Source organism: Sorex araneus, chromosome 5, assembly GCF_027595985.1.
Source record: "Sorex araneus isolate mSorAra2 chromosome 5, mSorAra2.pri, whole genome shotgun sequence".
NCBI lineage: Eukaryota > Metazoa > Chordata > Mammalia > Eulipotyphla > Soricidae > Sorex > Sorex araneus.
In genome coordinates, this window is record NC_073306.1 from 196,134,129 (window position 1) to 196,156,880 (window position 22,752).

At 36.0% G+C, this 22,752-nt stretch overlaps 1 protein-coding gene across 1 annotated transcript in view; it reads left to right on the forward strand.

Moving 5' to 3' along the window:
- NPFFR2 (neuropeptide FF receptor 2) overlaps positions 1-20,694 on the forward strand; it is a 44,928-nt gene extending 24,234 nt beyond the window's left edge. Inside the window, exons 2-4 of the mRNA XM_004617909.2 lie at positions 13,868-14,202; positions 16,582-16,681; positions 19,636-20,694. Of these exons, the coding sequence (XP_004617966.2) occupies positions 13,875-14,202; positions 16,582-16,681; positions 19,636-20,482 (1,275 nt within the window). The 5' untranslated portion in view covers positions 13,868-13,874 and the 3' untranslated portion in view covers positions 20,483-20,694. The remainder of the gene's footprint in view (positions 1-13,867; positions 14,203-16,581; positions 16,682-19,635) is intronic.
- Positions 20,695-22,752: the final 2,058 nt, after the last annotated feature.

Here is a 22,752-nt window from a genome sequence, read left to right on the forward strand (position 1 = left end):
TGGCTAATCTGTGACCCCCTACTTCACTAGCAACTCCCATTCTAATGCAAAGCAGAGACGGAAAGATTACCAACAGTCCATTTCTCTGTGTGTGTGTGTTTACAATAAAGTTCTATTAGAGCATAACTCTTGCTATTTTATTTTAGTGTTTAGTCAATGACTGTTTTCAGCAAAGTTGAGTAGCTATGATATTTCATTTGACGCACAATACCAAATTTATTTACTCTGTCTCTACAGAAAAAAAATTGTTGAATGTTGCTGTCAGGTATAATTCCTATAATAAGCCCTGTACCCCATGTTTCTTTTTCAATGACTAAACCCCAACAGTATACCTCCAAACAAGAACATAAAGACGTGACTGAAAACTGACATAGTAATTCTTTCTAGAGATATCTGACTCTCCATCTCTAAAAAATTTAGAAAAAAAGAGACAGGAAATTTTGTTGTGGAAAGTGGGTGAATGTGACATTTTTCTTTGCCCACTTTTCCTCCATGCCACTACTATGTATATACATGTTTCTTTTGCCCACATAGGGGTGTTCCTATTAACATTAAGCAAAGTCAGAAACTTGGTTGGAAGTAGGAGTGTATTTTAAAATGTCACCTACAATTTGAGACTAGAGACTTGGAACTAATCCGACTTAGTGGATGAGTTTAATCTGATACAGTAATAAATAGATGCGCATATTTGGAAAGTAAATGAACTCCTGATGCAACTTTAATAAGGGTGCAAATTTCCCAGGGAAGAGAGATTGATATAGAGACATTTGCATGGGATCACTTTCAAAATCACTTTTTCCAAAACAGTTGTCTTCGAGGAATAAGAATTTAGCAAAAAGATTAAAAGGCTTCAATCCAAATGAAGAATTGAGAAGGAAGGGAATTACCTTCCCTTTGAATCATTCCTTAATTATCTCAGTGGGGCTTTCTTTTTACTCACTGTAGCAAAGATAACTAGGTTTAGTTCACCAGTTTTGCTAAAAACAATGACGACTCTTGGTTTTTTTTTACCAGCATTTCAATATTAAAATAATTGAGATTCTCCTTTGGGAAGTAGTTTCTTTTCCATGTCAGGTTCAGGAACATTAACACCCCTTGGTTTTTTTTTTTTATTTCCTCATTAAGTAAAGTACCCCTTCCTGGTTTTCTATGCTGATTTGACTATCTGTGCCTGAACTGGACATACTGGGGGGCCTGGCTTTGACCCTCTCTCCTTCCTATCTATCCTCTTCCAGGTATGATATCATTAGCTTCCAAAGCTTAAAATACCATAACTATGCTAACAATTTCCCAGTTATCATATTTGCTGTCCTCTGGGCTCTCAACTCACAAAGTTAAATAAACACTTGTTATTTTCCTTTTTGTTCTAAAAGAACAGTTTCAAGCAGCATGACTTCCTAATTTAAATTAATGTTACTACCTCCCACCCAGCTCCATGTTCAAACCTAGAGTGTGTTTGCCTGCTCTCTTTCTCTCCAGTCCACTGGCAAATAGTTTGTCATCAGCAATGATCACCAACCATCTCCTCTGCATATGCTCTGTTGTAATGTATACTAAGTTATTAGCCACTTCTCTGTGAACTGAAATTTCTTTTTAACAGAATTTCCTGCTTCTAATCCTGTACCTTTCAACTTCCTGATTCATTTCACACACAATTCAAAGAAAAAAGTAAACTCTGCTTAAAAATGTGAATCAGATTATTTCTTCTTCAAAGTTCAAGTCTCTTTCTATTGAAATAAGATGATTTTTACTATGTTCTATAATAATTTAGTTCATTTTGTTTGCTCTCTTCTCTCAGTTCCACAGAAGAGCAGGAAACAGCTTTTGCAAGTGAAAAACTACAAGTGGTTTTTCATGTTTGAGGTTAAAGTATGTGGGAATTTAGATGGTGATGATACTGAAAATATATGATGCATCAACTACTGAGAATGATTTAGAAACTTGGAAAATTTATGAAGCATTAAGAACTGAAAACTTGGAAGTTCAGATATTTTTTGAAGAACTTGAACTATACAGAAATTTGCTTCAAAATTTTAGTTTGCATTTCAGAATTCAGCCACAGAATAGAGGTAGGAGGGTGTCATGTGTGTGTGTGTGTGTGTGTGTGTGTGTGTGTGTGTGTGTGTTGTATGTGTGTTGTAGTCAGACATCAAAAGTTATCTTTTTTAAAAAAATGTCTGGGATCTTCTACGCTGGTCACTGGTCACTGGGTCAATGTGAATTTGATCCAGGTACACCATATTGTCCCATGAGCACTGCCAAGAGTAAGTCCAATTACAGCCACCCTCTCCCCCATAAATAAATAAGTAAATAAATAAAATAGTTCATAATGCAGTATACATAGGATACAAAGATTTTTACCTCTTTTGCATTGGAATATGGAGTAGATTTCAGTTTTTGAGTCTTTTTTTTTGAAAAAAAATCACTTTATCATTATATCACTATCATCCCGTTGTTCATCGATTTGCTCGAGCAGGTGCCAGTAATGTCTCCATTCGTCCCTGTCTTGTTCAGGGTCAGGGGAATGAGGCCCATTGTTGTTACTGTTTTTGGCATATTGAATATACCATGGACAACTTGCCAGGCTCTGCCATGCGAGATTCTCCTGTAAAAAAATGTTTGTTTTAACATTGTGATTTACCAAGTTGCTCATGCCAGTTATTTCAGGCCTCAAAGGTTCCAACACAAGTTTCACTACCAGTGTGCCCTTCTCTGCACCAACGTCCATGGTTTCCCACCCACCACACCAGGCCTGCCCCTTTCAGGCACAGATTTACTTCCTTTTGTTTGTTAAAATACAAAGGCAAGTGGAATATCAAACCAGGAGTCAATACTAGTCCATTTGTGATCGTTGTTCTACTCAGAATGATGTTTCTGCTGCTGAGTGCTAGTTGAACCTTCTGTGCTATTGTTTCGGCTCCTTGAGCTCGGTGGTCTGCCTTGCAACTTTCCAACCAGGTCTGCTGGGATCCTACTGGGCTGATGGTGCTAGGAAATTCTGAAATATCAGACGCTGATGCACAGTCCAGGAGCTGTAGATCTGGAACAATTTGGTGGCTTGGCAGTTTCGTGGAACTCACTTGCATCTCTGGGCAAGGCTGTCAGGCGTGCATGTGGGTGGCGGTGCCTTTGGGCAGAAAGGGGAATCTTCCCCCATTCAGAGAAAGTCTCAGAGTCCCCAGCCTGAACCAGTCTACCTAGGAAGTCTGGGCCGGCCGAATCATTTTCTTTTGCAGATGTGGCACAGGGCTGCTTCTCTGCTGCAAAATCTTTAGGATTTTTACTAATTAGGGTTTTTACTTTAGGATTTTTATAAGCCTCTAAGTAGGGCTCTGGTGGTCCAGAATACGGATGTCATTAGCAACTCAGTCTAAATGTAGGCAAGTGGCATTATTCTCAGCTGTTATTGTCATCTGTCTACCTCACACTCTAATCATGCAAATTAGAAAACATTATTGCTAAATATTCCTTAATTGAGCTTAACATTTAAATATTAAAAATTAGGTCTACATTCAGGACATCCTGGAAATATACATATAGAGAAAAATTCTGAAATAAATGGATTGTTTTCTGTTTAGTAGGCATAATACTTAAAAATACATTCTTAGTATATGCTGTTTTTCAATAATGGCTCCCCCTAAAGAATGATACTAGCTAGTTTACTGCTAATGCAAAATAAATAGGAAAGTGATTGTTTTTAGAAATTGAGTTGAATATAAAAGTGTAAAAAGACATAGTGCTTAAAAATGAGTTTGTGGTAACACAAAAATATATCTTGTAGATGACAAAACTATTCATTAATCTTGCCCCAGATACTTAATTTGAAAATTGCTAAGGACTGGAGAGATAGTACAGCGGGTATGGTGCTTCCCTTGCATGAGACTGACACAATTTGATGCCCTATAGTGCTTACTGATCTCTGCCCTTCCGAGAGTGATCCCTGGTCACAGAGCCAGGAGTAATCTCTGAGCACTGCCAGGTGTGACTCCAATCTCACTCACCCCAAAATTGCTGAATATTTATACAAGTCTGAAATTTCCCCATAAACATAATGAGAAGAAGGAAATCAAACTTTTTTTTAGTACTAAAATAATTAGAGTCCATCAGAAATACCGTAATTGAGAGGAAGTTCCATCCACCATTATTTAATGTTATGTACATGTTTGGTTTGAGGTATGGCGTGTGCCCTGAATTACATGGCATTTTGTGAGAGTTCAGTTTTTAACATTCACTCATCTCTGAATGCTGAAAAACCTGAATTACAGTTCATAGCAATTTGTTCGATGATTAATACCCACTAGAGAGTCTGTGAATTACTTTACTAAAAGCCTGGGTGTTTGCCACTGTTGCTAATGGACTGGGAAAAGAATCAAAACAAATTAACATGCAAAAAGAAATTCCACTGGCCCATAGTGGGTAGTGTTTTGTTTTTTGTTTTTTAGATGATAGATAACACAGTTTTGGTTTTTTGTTTTTGCTTTTTGGGTCACACCTGGCAATGCACAGGGATTATTCCTGGCTCTGCACTCAGGAATTACTCCTGGTGGTGCTCAAGTGACCATATGGGATGCTGGGAATTGAACCCAGGTCAGCCTCGTGGAAGGTAAATGCCCTACCCGCTGTGCTATTGCTCCAGCCCTGCATTGAAAGTCATATGTCACAAGTTTTTCAACCTTTTTTAAAAAGGGTTGGCCATTAATCAATTAGGTAATGAGTGAGTGATTTTTTTGAACAACCTACTTAATTTGCAAATTGAATTGCTTATTTTTTTTCTTTTTGGGTCACACCTGGCGATATTCAGGGATTACTCCTGGCTCTGCACTCAGGAATTACTTCTGGCGGTGCTTGGGGGACCATATGGGATGCCGGGGATTGAACCCGGGTTGGCCACGTGCAAGGCAAATGCCCTATCTGCTGTATTATTGCTGCAGCCCCTGAATTGCTTGTTTAACTATTTCTACAGCAATCTATTTTTGTTTACTTATATCATTCATTATTAGCATAATGAAAATTTGTGGGATTTACATTTAAAGGATGATGAATTCTAAGAAAATTTACATAGACATATATTCTTCTGTTTTTGTTTTTGTACTGTTTGTTTGTTTGGGGTGATTCCTGCAGTGCTCAGGGCTTACTCCTGACTCTGTGCTCAGGGATCATTCCTGAGATGGTATATTTATTTTATCATTTATTTATTCATATACTTCTTATTTTGTCGTATAATGTAAAGAAAATACAATTGTTATAGATAATATTTCTATATCTTTTTATCATTTAAGTTTTCCCTCTTTTAATGGATAAATAGTACAAAATGGATGAAACTTTAATAATCATGAAGTTAATTTGCGAATACTTACTAACAAGAAAATAAATCCAGAATCTCCAAAATGATACATAGCTTCTGGTAATCTCTAGGTATATTATTTCAGAATATACTGTAATTTGCTTCATCTGGCTGATTCTGCTTCCAAAGATCTTTTTTCCAAGTTATACTGAGAGACATTGCATTGGTAGATAAAAATCAGCCATGGTAGTTATATTTGTGCCATGTACTTTATTAAAAAAAAAAACCCAAAAACCTTGGGGCCTGGGAAATCATACAGCAGTTAAGGTACTGTACTGAAGTTGGCTTGCATTTCGCCAACCCAGTTCAATCCCCAGCACCCTGTAGCCCACTAAGAGTAATTTCTGGTTGCAGAGCCTAAAGGGGGCCCTGAGCACCACGCTGCAGAGTTGGCCTCAAAACAAACAAGCAAAATCTTCCTGTCGTATTTTTGATATTCGGATCTCTTTTCAACCTTTTTTGATTCTTGAAGTACATATCTTCATGTGTTACTTTTAATACCACTGTAATTTCCAAAATAAAAATCACATATATAAATAATATCCAAGAACAGGATGAAAATCTTACATCTGCAAAAAACCAGGAACACCACTAGGATGTATGCAGTTGACTTTTAGCTTTGAAGGACTGTGTTTTGGAGTTGGGGCGGGCAGTGGAGAAGGAAGAAATAAACATCCGTTTCAATGATTTCTTAAAACAATTATCCAAAGTTAGTGGTTTGTTATTGTTGTTTGGGGAGTGATGGGGCTTGTTAAGGCCACACCTGGCAGTGTTCACGGACTCTTCCTGGCTCTGTGCACCTCAGAGCAACCTGTGGAGGGTCCGGCGTGGAATCAGATTGCAGTCACCACAGCCTCGTGCAAGTCTAGTGCCTTATCTCCTGGCACTATCTCTCAGGTCCCAGGAAAAGTTGACAAAAATGAAGTATCACCACAGCATGGACAGAAAGAAAACTTTATTTTTCAGATAAAATAGGGCTGCGAGGAGAAAGAAGATAACTAAATTCTACTGGGCTACTTTCTCATTCTCTCCTTGCAAATTCTGATCTTTAGGACATCTTGGCAGGTGGGCTATTCTTAGTGGAGGAAAATTTATATTTAAAGTAATATGAGATACGTGTTTTTTGATGGCTAGCTGGTAATTTACAACATCCTGGTTGCACAAGAAAAATATATTTTGAAGTTTGGGGTCAAAATTCTAATAATAATTCAGAAAATTCAAGGTAAGGATGCATTTTGGATAGAGAAAATGCAAATTAAGAGATAGCAATTCTTCAGACGTTACTTTGGCTACATAGACTACATGGACTGGTAGACAACTGTGGTAGGGCTTCTGTAGTCAGATGAAGGGTTTATTAAAAGTTCTATAAATCGGGCCAGAGATAGGAGATAGTGAAAGGATAAGGCACTTGCCTTACATGCAGCCAACCCTGGTTTGCTTCCCTGGACCACATATCCTTCTCCATCCAGCACCACGGGAAGTGATCCCTGAGCAGAGAACCAGGACAGCTGTGTGTAATAGAAAAACAAAAGACAAAATGGGTAAATTTTACTCCTATATTTTGATTTTATTCTATGTTACTTATTACAAGATAAACAATGTGGGGCCAGAGAGATTAGTACAGCAGGTAGGGTGCTTGCCTCACACAAGGCTTACCTGGGTTCAATCCCTATCATCCCCTATGGTCCCCTGAGCACTGCCAAGAGTAATTGTGGTATGTAGAGCCGGGAATAACCCTATGAGCATTGCCGGGTATGCCCCCCCCCAAAAAAAAACTAAACAATGTATATGAAAACTAGTTTAATACAGGTTAATACTGGTATAAATTAGTGTAATCACGTTCCTCAATATTTTGTTCTTCTCAAATTTATACATGGAAAGAGTAATTCCCAAAGGTGTGGCATTGAGAAGTTGGAAATTTAGACTATTTTAGATCATGAGGATAGGCCCATAACAAATGAGATTAGTTGTTCCTTATAAAAAATCAAGGTCCAGGATGTCCCCTCATCTCTTTTATCATTTGACATTGCAGTGAGAAGATGTCACAAAGAAGGCTCTCAGCAGACAGACCAAACCCAGTGGTGCATTGATAGAAATATAGTAGACAAAAAGAACTCTGAGGTTCATGAGATAACTAGTCTCCGGTATTCTTTATTTGTTTGTTTGTTTGTTTATTTATTTATTTTTTAAATGTAGGAGTACTGCTATCTATTCAGCCATTTATCAAGCTGATTGAACTGGCATGAACTCCACATTATTTTTTTTTTTGCAATTTTTTAACTGAATATCCGCGATAGACCATTACAAAGCTGTTCATAATTGGGTTTCAGTCATACAATAATCCAGCACTCACCCCTCCACCAGTGTACTTTGTCTACCACCAGTGCTCCCCATTTCCCCACACCGTCCCCCAACCCTCTATGCCCTACTCCCAGCCTCCCTCTATGGGAGGCACTTTCCTTCTTGCTCCCTCTCTCCTTTTTCTTTTATGCATTATGATTTGCGATACAGCTGCTGAGAGGCCATGGTATTTGTTGAGAGCATTTGATAATTTTTTTTTCGGGATAGTAAAGCTGGAGTAGCTTTTCAACTGGGAGGCAGCTTTGAGGTGTGGATGTGACAAGTATTCTTTATTTTTGTGAGGAAGGTGGTTTGGGAGCCACACGTGGCTGTGCTCAGAGCTTACTTACTCCTCTGTCTGGTCTGTTCTCAGAGATCACTGCTGGTGGTGCTCGGGGGACTGTATCAGTTGCTAGTATTGAACCCAGGTCAGCCACATACCAACCATATGCCTTACCTGCTATACTCTCATCAGTGCTCTGGTATTCCAATATGCTAGCTCAAGGGGACTAAGAGAAGGGTTGTTTGTGATTCCTGGGAGCATTAGCCTGCAGTGTTCTGTTTCACTGGCATGTCATGCGTGGCCTAAGTGCCTCACACCTGCCCACTTTATGAACAAGATAAATGAACGCTAGACATTTGGATAAGGCATCTGCTTTCTGAGCAACAATGAGTTATTTCTAGAAGTTATGCATGTGGCACTTTTTAAACCTTCCTCTAAATTCTCACAGGAAAATTTCAAATGTGGATATCTGTATCCAGGACTACTCAGTAAAGCCAAATGCTACAAATGAACAGTATTTACATAACATCATCCCAGTTCACCATGTAGACTAATGCTTGTCTTCTCAACAGCTTCCTATCTGCACTGTGGATTGCTGCTCATGCTCAATAGGAAGCTGACCCAAGCCAGAAGCTCTCACTGGGGAGCACTCATCTCCCTTTGCTGTAGTTGGGGAAAGTGCCTGAAACACACACTCCATCACAGCAGCTCAGAGATTTCATCTTGTCTGTAGATTTTATCATCAGCTTTACAGGAAGTGAAGCAACTGTTCCCAGAAATTCCCCTCCGTTCACATCTTCACTGTCTCTTGGTTTGTGCTCTTTGGTTTTCAACTTGTGAGTGTATTTTTCCTGGGCTGCATGATGTATATGTGTGTCTCTGATACCAACTCAAAACACGATTTGTATTCCTAACCTCAGAATTAATTAGTGCTCTTATGTATTGGGGGAGGTTGAACCAATAATTAGTAACAAGCTCTCAACTGTCCTTATAATGTGAATTAGGAACAGTTGTCTTGGACGCTTTTGTGCTCAAACCTCAAGAGCTGATCACTGCCCTATAAAATTTCATTTCTGCTAATGTCTCCAGCCTGTCTACATTGAGGTATATGAATTATATTTATATATGCATTATTATCTGAGCTTCTATTCATTAGCTGAGCTTCTATTCATGACTTTCTAGTAGAACTTCCTACACTACTAGTCTCCTCAATTCTTTAAGTCTGCTTACACCATTTAGTGAGATTTCTGGTGAATTTGTAAGTAGAAGTCAACAAGATTCTTAACTGAAAAAATAAAAAACTGTTATCCAAACGTAATATAAGCCCAGTTTGTCTCCAAGACCCAGTTCGTCTCAAAGTCCATCTGATTGATGGACTCTGTAAAAGTTATTGGGGGCTTGCACACTTGACAGTGCTCAGGGCTTACTCCTGGCTCTGCACTCAGGAATCACTTTGGACAGGGTTGTGTGGGTGGGAGGCAGGCACATAGGATGCTGGAAATCAAACCCAACTCTATCTCATTCAAGGCAAGTGCTCTACCTGCTGTACTATTACTCAATGCTTTAAAACTTTATATTTTTTTATCTTTTCAGTAATACTTGTAGTTGTTCCAGTTCATGGAATTCCCAGAATTTTTACAAATTTGTCTTGAACTTTAGCTGGGTTTGTCACTATCTCTCTATATAGCATGTGAGTCACTATAGTCTAATTCTTCTTGTCTTTTTGACTCAGAAGAGGAATTATCTTGCCACAGTCACTTATAGTGCTGACTTAACTTTTATTGTTTCTTAAGTTTGCCTACTCTCTCATAAGATTATGTCAATTATGCCATCAAATTCAAATAAATTCTGATAAATGGACTGGAGCAATAGCACAGCGGGTAGGTCGGCACTCAGCCGACCCTGGTTTGATTCCTCTGTCCCTCTCGGAGAGCCCGGCAAGCTACTGAGAGTATCCTGCCTGCCCAGCAGAGCCTGGCACTACCCATGGCATATTCACTATGCCAAAAACAGTAACAAGTCACAATGGAGACGTTTACTGGTGCCCGCTCAAGCAAATCGATGAACAACGGGACAACAGTGCTACAGTGCTACAATACAGTAAATGGATTGAATTTCCATTCTATGAAAATGTGAACTGTGACTGTTTTCACTAGAAAATTAGTCCAATTTATAATGACATCTCAGCTTGTTTTCCCAGTTGTGCATCTTGTAATTCTGTTATATCATACTCAGTTCAAATGTACCTCCTCATTGAATGTTTGATCATTCACATTTAATTTTCATACATTGGTCAAACAAGTTTTATATATATGTATATTTGCTTGTTTATTTATTTATTGAATCACTGTGCAATAGACCCTTCCAAAGCTGTTTGTGATTAGGTTTTAGTCATACAGCATTCCAACACCCATCCCTCCACCAGTGGACATTTCCCAGCACCAGTGTCTCCAGGTTCCCTTAGACAAGTTTTTAAAAGGGGGAACTAATGAAAATAAATAATAAAACTTTATCCATTTTCTTATTTATTCTCTTATAGATTCCTTGAATCCTGTATTTCTCACAATTTTTTAAAGAAAATGCTAGCTCTTCCAAAAGACAAAGGGCAATTAAAAATCCAGGAAAGAGTTATTTAGACAAGTGTTTCTCAAATATTTTTTCTGACTGCTGTTCGCTTTTGACTTTGTTTCCTCCCTCTGGCAATCCTGTCCTACCATTTGGCCACCTGCTCTTGTGCTATGTGCCCCATATTTATGTTACTTTTACCTGTGGCTCTCTGGAGGTCCACAGTGGCTATACTGCACCTGGCTGAGAAGTGTTAACCTATTAATATCAGGAGAAATCAAGCTCTGTTTTCATCGTTTGATATATAGCCTCTGGTTCAAATAGTTATGGAGTTTTTCATTGTTATCTATTTTCCAGGGGATCTGTATTATAAATACTTACTTCAAATAAGTATATATTGTTAAGGAATTTTCATTAAGTGTTTTCTTTTAACTATAAGTAATTTGTTGTTCTAGAGGTCCAGTTATCCCATTAATAAGGAAAACAGAATGGGCCATCACCATCTTATCTTCCCCCAAGGGCATCATTAAATATTGTCAGGAAGTTTAACTCCTTCCTTTCCAAAAGATGTGTATGAATGTATGAATGTGCAATTCACTGAATCTTTCAAAACTGCACATACCTATGTAATCTATATCCAGATGAAGGGACATCTTATTTCCAGCTCCCTAGAGGCCTCCCTTTATGCCTATTTCCAGTTATAAATAAGCTCCATCTGAGAGTAACTAGTCACCATAATGTAATATGTGAATAGAAAATAAGTTATTCTATAAGTGGTGATTGAAACTCATATAATAGACAATATGAATATACAGTGTGTATGTTAATAAACTGTGCATAAGATTTTCTGTTTGTTGTAGGAGATCAAGAAGTTTTATGAATGTAATTTTCAAATGGTTTCTTGGGATTTTGTGACTGTGAATAATACATGGTACTGCTTTTGCTCGCATATTTTAATTATTCAAGGATAGCATGCACATATTTGTACTGTTAAATGATTCAAACAGTAAATAAGCTAAAATAGCACAAAAGCTACCCCATAACTTTACCCCACAAGCCATTCAAATCCCCCAAACTAACTACTATTAATATAGTTTATATTTTCTAATATTAGTCAGATTTTGCTTTTTAAATAGATAATGTGTTACACTTCTTTATGTTTTCATTCATTTTAATAACTGTGCTTTACTGCAACACATATTGTGCACAATTGGATCTCTCAAGCTCCCATGAGCTATCTTCAGTATATCATTACAATACTCACAACTATAATGAGTGCTGAATCTTAGTTTAGTTCATTGTGTATATCCGATACTTTTAATAGCACTTCCCATACCGTCAACACAATACATATGTGTTCAATGAATAGATGAATAAATGAAAGAATGAGTGAATATTAGTGTGGCCTTTATTTCCAAGAGAATACAGAGAATTGTTTTCCTGATGGCACTGCTTATGGGATTCTAGTTCCTTCTCATTCCCTTTAGAATCTTGAAAATAAAACAAAATATAAAAAAATTCATAATTTCCTTTCAACTCATTTTGAATAACTAGTTTTTCCACAACTAGTCATTTTAACACCTTTTGAATAAATGTGAAAATAACAAAATAAAAGACTAAACTAAGAATAAATTGTAAGTACCCAACATATACTTTATGTTCAAGTAACAGTATCCCTGAGTACAATAGAGTGAAGTGGAAGGAAGGAAGAAATGGAGGAGAAAAGATGGAGAGAAGGAGGAAGGGAGGGAGGGAGGAAGGGAGGGAGGAAGGAAGGAAGGAAGGAAGGAAGGAAGGAAGGAAGGAAGGAAGGAAGGAAGGAAGGAAGGAAGGAAAGAAGGAAGGAGGGAGGGAGGGAGGGAGGGAGGGAGGGAGGGAAGGAGGGAGGAAAGAAGGAAAGAAGGGAAGGAAGGAGGAACGGAAGAAGTTTGGAAAGGCCATTATTGAAAATGTTACCATAAAACTATTAATATAGTTCAATATAATAACCATATCTATGCCCACGCATACAAAATCTTTATATATAATTGAGTATGGAGAGGAAATAGCAACTAATTCTTAGATTAAGCTCTCCATTTTGTGTTTTTCATGTTATCTTGACAAATGTAATTATAAAGCTAATAATAGAAACAGTAAAATTTATGCTGGTTCCAAAAATATGTTTATTTTATTAAATTTATTCAAAGAAGGTGAAAATAAAATCAATGTTTAAATACAGTAAGGAGATATAGCCTAAACATAATGATTATATAAAAAGTTGATTTTTTTCCAGAACAATTCATTTTTTTAATATGTTTAAATACCTAAGCATGTAAAAGAAGCAGAAAAACAATGAAATTCATAGTGATATCGCACATAAAACTTTAAAAAATGATATTTTACTAATACTCAGGATATTTACTGTGTACCTTTTACAGTCATAGATTTTTCTGTCACCAAAAGTGCTCATTGTCCTAAATTTGCTTTACTCACTCTTATGCATTCAATATCCAATATTTAAATATATATTAATTATAAATATTAAAAAATGAGGTGGAAAAGACGCTTCTGTCCCAAGCAGTTGACATGGAGTGTATTTAGTTTCTCCACTACAATATTTTAATTAATGATGTTGTGTTGATCCATTTGATAAATATATTAAGGATATGACCTAGAAAGCAAAATACAGTTTTTGGAGCAATAGTAATTGTTACTGATGGCACAGACTGCCATAATTAGTTAAAATTCTAATAATTTCACTTTTGTTTCATTTGTAATCAGGGTTTACTCCTGGCTCTGTGCTCAGAATCACTCCTGGCAATTGCTCAGGGGACCATTATGGTGCCAAGAATTGAACCCAAGTCAGCAATGAGCAAGGCAAATACCTTATAACTACACTGGCTCTTCATCTCAAAATTCTAACAATTTTAATACCTTACTTATTACTGGTTCCATGGGAAATGTACCAGTTACTATAGATGACCAATCAAAATTACATTTAAAAATTACATTTAAAGATGTTCCATTAAAAGTCTGGTACAGAGGGGCCAGAATGATAATACAGTGGAAGGGTGTTTGCTTTGCATGCCACTAACCCGGGTTTGATCTCAGGACTCCATATGGCCCTCCAAGCATCTCCTGGAGTAACTCCTGAGTTTAGAGTCAGGAGTTCTGAGCAATGAGAGATGTGGTTTCAAAACAAAACAAAACAAAATGAAAAAAAGATGGCAGTAAACTTCAGAATTTTCTGGAACACATTTTTTTAAAGGCAACAAAAACCATTAAAACATTTCTGGAACATAATTTATTTTTCTGATTTTTGATTGTATTTCTTCTTTGTTGTCTCCTTCATTTAGGTGCATCATGGATGAGAAGTGGGTCTCAAACTCTTCACAAAACTGGTATGAAATGTGGAGTATCAATGACACAGAGCAGTATTTGTACTCAGATGGCAACACAACGTATGTGAACTATTACCTTCATGACCCTCAAGTGGCAGCCATCTTCATTATTTCCTACTCTCTGATCTTCTTCCTGTGCATGGTGGGAAATACAGTGGTTTGCTTTATTGTAATGAGGAATAAACATATGCATACAGTCACTAATCTCTTCATCTTGAACCTGGCAATAAGTGATTTGCTGGTCGGCATATTTTGTATGCCTATCACGCTGCTGGACAATATTATAGCAGGTATGTTGATACATGTGCAGTACAAAATTAATAGAAAAAATGTTTGTCCTGGATCACTGCGTTCATGACAGGGTATTGTATTGGGTCACAGATTATTTAGTGTAGTCCTAGAATGCTCCCGCTATCTCCCTTTATTGGATCTACTTTCTAAACGAATAGAAATATATAATATAAAAAAAATCTATATGCAAGTTTTTAGGTAATAATAAGAACCCGGTAGAAAGTAAGACAAGATGGAGTGGAAGCTGTTACTTTTCTAAAATCCAGCTCATCAGAGAATAAGAACTGATTCCTCTTCTATCTGCATAAGAGGTTTCAGTGAACATATGTCATGATTAGATATTAAGCATCCCCCAAATTACAGGTTTTTGTGGATGCTGAACTTAAAGATAAACTTGAAATATTTACCAGTAAAATTACTTGCAATCATTATGATTTATTCAATATAATATAAATATTTAAGTTCTTGAGATTAGCTAGAGATATTTTGAAAAAATATAGAAAAGTATCCTAGTGATTTCTCAAAGGAGGTAGTTAATCAGTGACAATTTACATTTGTGACTTCACAATTATAATAGTTGACTTACTACTCTATGTGTTTCTGAGCTCAGGTTGTAAATTTTTGCACTACATTATATACATGTGAGCATATGTTAGAAGCGAACAACAGCACACACAAAATATTTAAAGCAGCATAATTATATTATAAATTATTTTTATAGCATTCAATTATCAATTGACTGAAAAACTCTCTCTTTAGAGTTTATCTCTTTCTACATCCTTTCTCAGGAGTAGAAGCAAGTGTGAGTTTAAAATGCATATTCTATTATCATATATGCATAGTTTCTATATTTTATGATATCTATCATTAATATAACTATTTCTGTCAATTATATATGCACTCAAGATACTGTGATAAAAAAGTAAAAAGCTGATTAAAATTGTTATCACTTTCAACTTCAAGAAATACCTCAACATTTCTCTCAAAATATTTACAACTATGTATATACATATTTTCTGGGTTGGCACGATAGCACAGCGGGTAGGGCCTTGCAGAGGCCAACCCGGGTTTGATCTCTCCTTCCGTCTCAGAGAGCCAAGCAAGCTACCGAGTATCCCGCCTTCACAACAAAGCCTGGCAAGCTACCCGTGGTGTATTCAATATGCCAAGAACAGTAACTACAAGTCTCACAATGGAGACTATTATTGGTGCCTACTAGAGCAAAATCAATGGGCAATGGGATGACAGTGATACAGTGATACATATTTTCTATATATATTAACCTTTTGTACCCCAACTCTGTTCCTAGGAGGCAGCTGATTTTGACATTATTTGCCTGTATTTTTGGTAATTGCTACTAATTCTTAAAAAACACATGTTTTCATGCTTGTAGTCAAACTCTAGAGATATAATTTCATTCTCATTATCTCCTATCACATAAACACAAATATGCTCTCACACTCTTTACCTGCCCTCATCTTCTCAATATAACTATATCATCATTTTTACTTTAATCACTATTCATAGCATATATTTATATTATTATTGTATGTTACCTCTTACAAGCCATTCTGTGTATTGTATATTAACTTGTATCTTATTAAATGCTATTTTTCAATACTTAGTAAGAACATTATTGTATTTTGCATTCTTAGAGTATGTGCCTGTCAGTGACGTGCCCTCCAAGCTTCTCCCAGGATTTTTACTTTTAATAATTAAGGAATTAATACTATCATTCTGGTACTAATACCATCTCATTGAAGGTTAAATTGTTAATATGTGAATTTGGGCTGGAAGGCACACAAAGCTGCATATGAGGCAAAATGTCTTTTTAAAATATTATATGTATATATATCATTTATAGATGAACTTTGCTTTCATTCTATGTAACTCCTGATTACTTAAAATTTATTGGATATGTCTTAAAATTAGCAAGACTAAAATTCTGTTTTATTTATTTGAAGAGTGATTTTGCTTAAAGAGTATGGTTTGAACTCGGGACTCAACTTCTTAAAAAACTCCTACTGAGCACTATGGCATGGTATATTAATTTGTATGTTTTCTTACCTTGTCTCTATCATGGGAAGAATAAGAAAGCCTTCAAATTGTGTTGTGTGAATTATGTATTTTAATAAATGTAGAGGACTAACTAAAGTGCTTATAATTTTGTAACTATAAGTTTTGACATTATTCTTAATGTACTAAAAGGTAGAACACTGGAGTTAATTGTGAAAATACTGAGGAATATGCTTTCATAGAAAAGCATTATCATTAGAAAACAGTTGATTTTAAGGTTTTCTATTTATATTTCAGTGAAAGTATATATATATATATTTATAATTGCTGCAAAAAAATTAACCCATTTATCTTTCTTTCAGGATGGCCATTTGGGAGCACAATGTGCAAGATGAGTGGATTGGTGCAGGGAATATCAGTTGCAGCTTCAGTTTTTACCTTAGTTGCAATAGCAGTGGATAGGTAAGTCAGTAACAAAATCTAAAACAACACAAAATGGTGGGTGGGGCGGGGTTAACTACAACCAATATACAGAACTGGAGAAAATGTACAATCTTATAAATTCTGATATATCTGCCTAAAATTGTATTTATCAAAGCTATCCTTTTAAGAACAAGACATGCATTTACCAAAGGTTGAATGATTCAAAAACATAAACCACCAAGCTTTTCATAATTTAAAATTAGATACCCTTGAATTGTACATGTCTTTGTCAATTCAGCCTGTGATAAAAATTCATTATGAATTATATGGCTTAAACAAGAACAAAAATTTACTTCTCAAAATTTTAGAGACTTGAGCACAGGACAATGGAGTGGCCATAAAAAGAGGCAAAAATTGATTTGTTCTAAACTTACTGTCTAAGTTTTAACTTCATCATCTAAACAACAGTAATCTATAGAAGTCTTTTAAATAGAGGAATGATGATTAGTTTTGTTTTTAGTAAACACTATGGAAATAGTTTAGAGCTCCGCTAGAGTAAAAGCAGGGCAGGAAAAAAAAATCACTTTATATAACTTAAATGGGAGATGGTACATGTATCGATAAAGGTGGTGACTACAAGAATAAAGAGAGGCATGGGCTGGGGAAATAGCACTAGGAGCTGAAACACATGTTTTATCTGTATGGGGCTCAGATTTGAGCCCTAGGCTGACATATACTCCCAAGCACCACTTTGAGTGACTCCTTAGCACCAAATTAGGATTAGGCCCCAAGCACCACCAGGTATGACCCCAAACTAAACACAACAATGAAAAACCAAAGAGGAAACTTGAACAGTGACCTGGGGGATATCTCCTAAAGTGAACAAAAGGATCCACAAAAGGAAACAATCAACTAGCAACATCGATATCGTCATTTCTTGTTATAAAATTATATCACCAAACAGAAAAGTCATTTTCAATGTATTCTGGTTACATTGCTAGTTAACAGTGTTACTTCATTACCTTTATTATTAATAGTGTCTAATAGACTCTCCATGGATAATTAAGTAGATTTATGTTTAAATATGAGAGATAAATGGAAAGGAAATAATTTAAAGTACCAGATTTGGCTTGATCTTCAAGCTCATGTTCTACCTAAACACATATCTCACTTGCTTGTCTCAATAAATTTTTTTCTTGCCTATTTGCACTCAGATAAGCCTTTATTTTCCTCTGAACCCACATTTCTCACTTTCCCTAACATATTTCTTTTTTTTTTAATAAAAATTTTATTTTATTACTGGAGCAATAGCACAGCGGGTAGGGCATTTGCCTTGCACGCGGCTGACCTGGGTTCTAATCCCAGCATCCCATATGGTCCCCTGAGCACCGCCAGGGGTAATTCCTGAGTGAAGAGCCAGGAGTAACCCCTGTGCATCGCCGGGTGTGACCCAAAAACAAAAAAAAAAAAAAAAAAAAAAATTTATTTTATTAAATCACCGTGTGGAAGACTACAATGCTTCCCTAACATATTTCTAAACAGGTTTCAATAAAAACAATCCTGCTTCACAAAATGATAAATAAAATACCAGATAATATGAAATTGTTGATATCAGAAAAAAATACACTGGAAGATCCTACTTTTTATATTATTTCAGTAGTAGTAGCAGACTCTGTGTCGTCTCCTGCTCTGGGTTTTGTAGCTGAAGTCACTCATGCATCAGTATATTATTTACAGCATTACTTACAGGGTTTCTTCCATTGTCATAGGGAAATACATTTTATTATTAAATTATTTTTTTCTTTTATCAAAAATTCAATGCTTTAGCCTATTTCCAAGAAACTATATATCTGTAAAGTTACCTTTAGTTTAACAGTGAGTAAATGGTAGAATTCATTAATTATAAGACCAGAGGAAATTTTGGAGATTAAGACAGAAAACTTTACATATGCAATAAATTTGAAGACTAGAGCACTGAGCTCAAGTTTACTAGTCAACATGTAGCGATACCTCAGATAAATTAATTTGGGATAGCTACTTAGAAATTGTAAGTTTCACATAAAAATTTCAAGTTTCCTTAGGGCAAATCAAGAAAGTAGTAATTCTCATAAAATTTCATTTTGTATTAGAGAATAATTAGAAAATTTAAAAGTTTGGATAGCTTACAAAGAAAAGTGTGGGTTTTTTTAAGGTATATAATGGCATGATTTTCTTCTAATGAATATAATTTGGGTCAATTATGACAACATAAAAAATTCCTAAAATTCCTAAGCTAGCAGTAAAATGCATCAGGTCTATTCTTCATTGAGCTATGATATACAGCAAAGGACACAGACATAACAGGACACAGACATAAACGGACAAACATAAAAAAAAACCTCATAAAAAATCTTCGAGCTGCTATGACCCAAACCACCAATCATGCTGACTTAAAATAATAAATGTTTATTATTTCTCAATAAATTGACTGGGTGACTGCAGTCTCCTGCTCTGGGTTTTGTAGCTGAAGTCACTCATACATCCAATTTAAAATGTTTCTATGTCATACTTGGTAATGTTCCATTAGTCAGAGCAAATGACCTGGTCAGGCACACAAGTAGTTTGGGAGTTTAAAGGGAGATTTTTAAGAATGTGAGTGATGGATGAGAAGCGCTATGTTAAGATCACGTAATTGTGGGCAATGATTTTTCACCTTTCTAAAGTCTGTCCTCTCATCTTTTAAATGAGGATATGTAGGAACAACCAAGCAAAGCAATAGAAAAGACTCGTGTTCAATATACACTTATCACTATTTCTTTAATAGTGTTCATGTACTCCACTTACTTTGAACTGAAATTTTTCTCCTACATTAATTATATAAAATTACCACTTTCTATATTAATGTTAACGTCTGTATTTTTGAAGGAAATGTGGGAGTTACAGAAATAAATTTAATTCACAACCTAATCAGAAGCTATGGGCAGTATCTCACTGATATTTGCCTTTCACTGCAGATTCCGGTCTGTTGTCTACCCTTTTAAACCAAAGCTCACTGTCAAGACAGCATTTGTCATTATTATGATCATCTGGTTCCTGGCCATCACTATTATGTTTCCATCTGCAATAATGTTACATGTACAAGAAGAAAGATATTACCGAGTGAAACTCAGTTCCCAGAATAAAACCAGTCCCGTCTACTGGTGCCGGGAAGAATGGCCAAATCAAGAAATGAGGAAGATCTACACCACCGTGCTGTTTGCTAATATCTACATTGCTCCACTTTCCCTCATTGTTGTCATGTATGGAAGGATTGGGGTTTCACTCTGCAAGAAGACCGAGACCAACAAAGGCAAACCGAGCCAGGAGCGGTGTCACGTGGTGTCCAAGAAAAAGCAGAAGGTCATTAAAATGCTGCTGATGGTGGCCTTGCTTTTTATTCTTTCGTGGCTGCCTCTGTGGACCCTGATGATGCTCTCAGACTACGCGGACCTGTCTCCGAATAAGCTGCGGATCATCAACATCTATATCTACCCCTTTGCGCACTGGCTTGCCTTTTGCAATAGCAGCGTCAACCCCATCATTTATGGTTTCTTCAATGAGAATTTTCGCCGTGGCTTCCAAGATGCATTTCGCCTTCAGCTCTGCCAAAAGAGAGGGAAGTCCAAGGAAGTTTATGTCCAGAGAGCCTGTAATCGAAGAGCTACAAACAATGTGGTTATAAATACGTTTCATCAGTTACCCCAGGAATCTACAATTCAAAACCTACACGAGGAAAGTTTCTTTTATAGGAAATGTGGCAAGAAAGCAAAACAGGAATTAGTGATGGAAGAATTAGGTGATACGACTAATACTAATATTTAAAGAAAGGGTGATAATTTTCACTACTGTAGGTTAACATAAGTAAAAACCATTGGTTGTTTCTTGTGGCTTTGTACTTCAGTTCTTTTTAAAGGAACCGGATACTAAAGACCCTCTCTGAAAGTAAGCAGAATGTTCTTGCATTTATGAATAAAATTATGCTGTATGAAATATGTAAATTTTGTATAAAATAAGTAAATATGTGACTCATACAATTTTACCTGAATAAATACATCTCAAGGCACAGTTTCAAAGCCGGAATTTTTCCAAAGCCTGAACTTTGCCATTTGTGTATGAATCAAATGCTTATTTTGCATCTATATATATATATATACTCGCATCCTCTACTTTCTTCAAATGATGGCAAATGGTCAGTTCTTTGTATGAGAGCACAATTCATTAATTTTGCCTTATTATTTGGAATTTTAGAATATATAATTATTTATTTGTGCTTTTAAAATGTACTCAATTTTCTTTCATATACGTCTGCAATAGCAAATAAAGGGCATGGTATTTCTTTATATTTAAAATTTTATTTTGTTTAGAAATAACAATTAAAGTTAGTAAAATCATAACACTATTCCATAAGAGTTGTTGCATCCTAAGTACTTTTATAAATAAAGTTTATGCCATTTGTTTACTGCATTGATGTAAGACTCTACTTTGATCCCCTTTTAAATAGAGTATCTGACACCAAAACCAGCAAATCTTATGATGCAGTTATTGGCAGGTTGGAAGATCTCATTTGAAGTGCTTAGTCAGATGTTGAACAGTTATACAACTTCTATAAGTTGGTGCAGAGGAAGACTAGCTCTCTAGATTTTCTTCTAGGACAGCATGTAAATTAGTAAATTAGTTCTACTGTTCAAAAAATTGGACCACTATTACAATCATGTAATGACAATAAATGGCTACAAATGCTAGCTTTAACTATAAGATTAGAAATTACATAAAATTAGGAATTACAAAATAATAGTTTGGCAAATAAAAATAAATCTAGATATTAAACCATTCTGCCTTTCCAGTCATTTATATATTCAAGTTAAATTTTTTTCAGTAAAATAGGACTTGAAAAATTATTGTTGAGCTTACAACTGAATTATGTGGAAGTTGAACATGTAAGTTCCATTTCTTGCAATCAGGGAGACAACTTTTTGAGATTTTGTTATATATTCCTCTGCCCCAATTTGCTGATATACTAATTAGACATTGAAGATGATTTGGCTCCAGGTGATTACTCTCTAGCGGGCATCACCACATTCTACAGAGCCTGAAACTCTTCACAACTAAACGTTATGCCTGTTCTATCTTTTATCAATTTTGATTCTTCATTACCTTTTCCCTAACTGTTGAAGAATATTTCTTACTGAATTCACCTTCACTTTGAGTCATCTATTTTTGGGGGGGGGGTCACACTCAGTGATGCTCAGGGGTTACTCCTGGTTTTGCACTCAGGAATTACTCCTGGCATGCTCGGGGGACCATATGGGATGCTGGGAATTGAACTCTGGTAGGCCGCATGTAAGGCAAATGCCCTACCCAATGTGCTATTGCTCAGCCCCAAGTCATATATTTTTCAGTTCTTCTAGTTTGCAGTCATCTTTCTGAAGTAGAGATTTTAATTGTTAGTAAAAATACCTTTCTCTCTTTAAAAAATCACAGTCAAATAACACCATATCCTGTCTCTTTGGTTATATCTCTCACAAGCTATTTTCTCTCACTATTTTTTAAACTCCATTTAAACATAGATGGTCAGCCTAGATTATTGTATCTTTTAAATTGTGATTTATTTTCTGCTTTATTCCCTTGTCTGTCTACCATTTGCCTAAGATCCATTAAACTACATCTCTCAAAAGTTTATTTATATCAGATTTAACTTTTATAATGAACTTATTTGGACTTTGTTAGTCAGCATTTATTGTTACAAAACTTACAAAATTATATATATGAAAATTCAAAAAATAGTATTATAGAATAACATCTATTTTTATAGTTTTTGAAAAATGTGGGATTATATTCCATATTTTTCCAGTAGACTTGTTGTTACTGTTTTTGGCATATTGAATACGCCAGGGGTAGCTTGCCAGGCTCTGCCATACGGGTGAGATACTCTCAGTAGCTCTCCAAGAGGGGCGGTGGAATCAAACCCAGGTCAGCCACGTGCAAGGCAAATGTCCTATCCACTGTGCTATGGCTCCAGCCCAGTCTCACAATGGAGAAGTTACTGGTGCCTGCTTGAGCAAATCAATGTACAACGGGATGACAGTGACAGT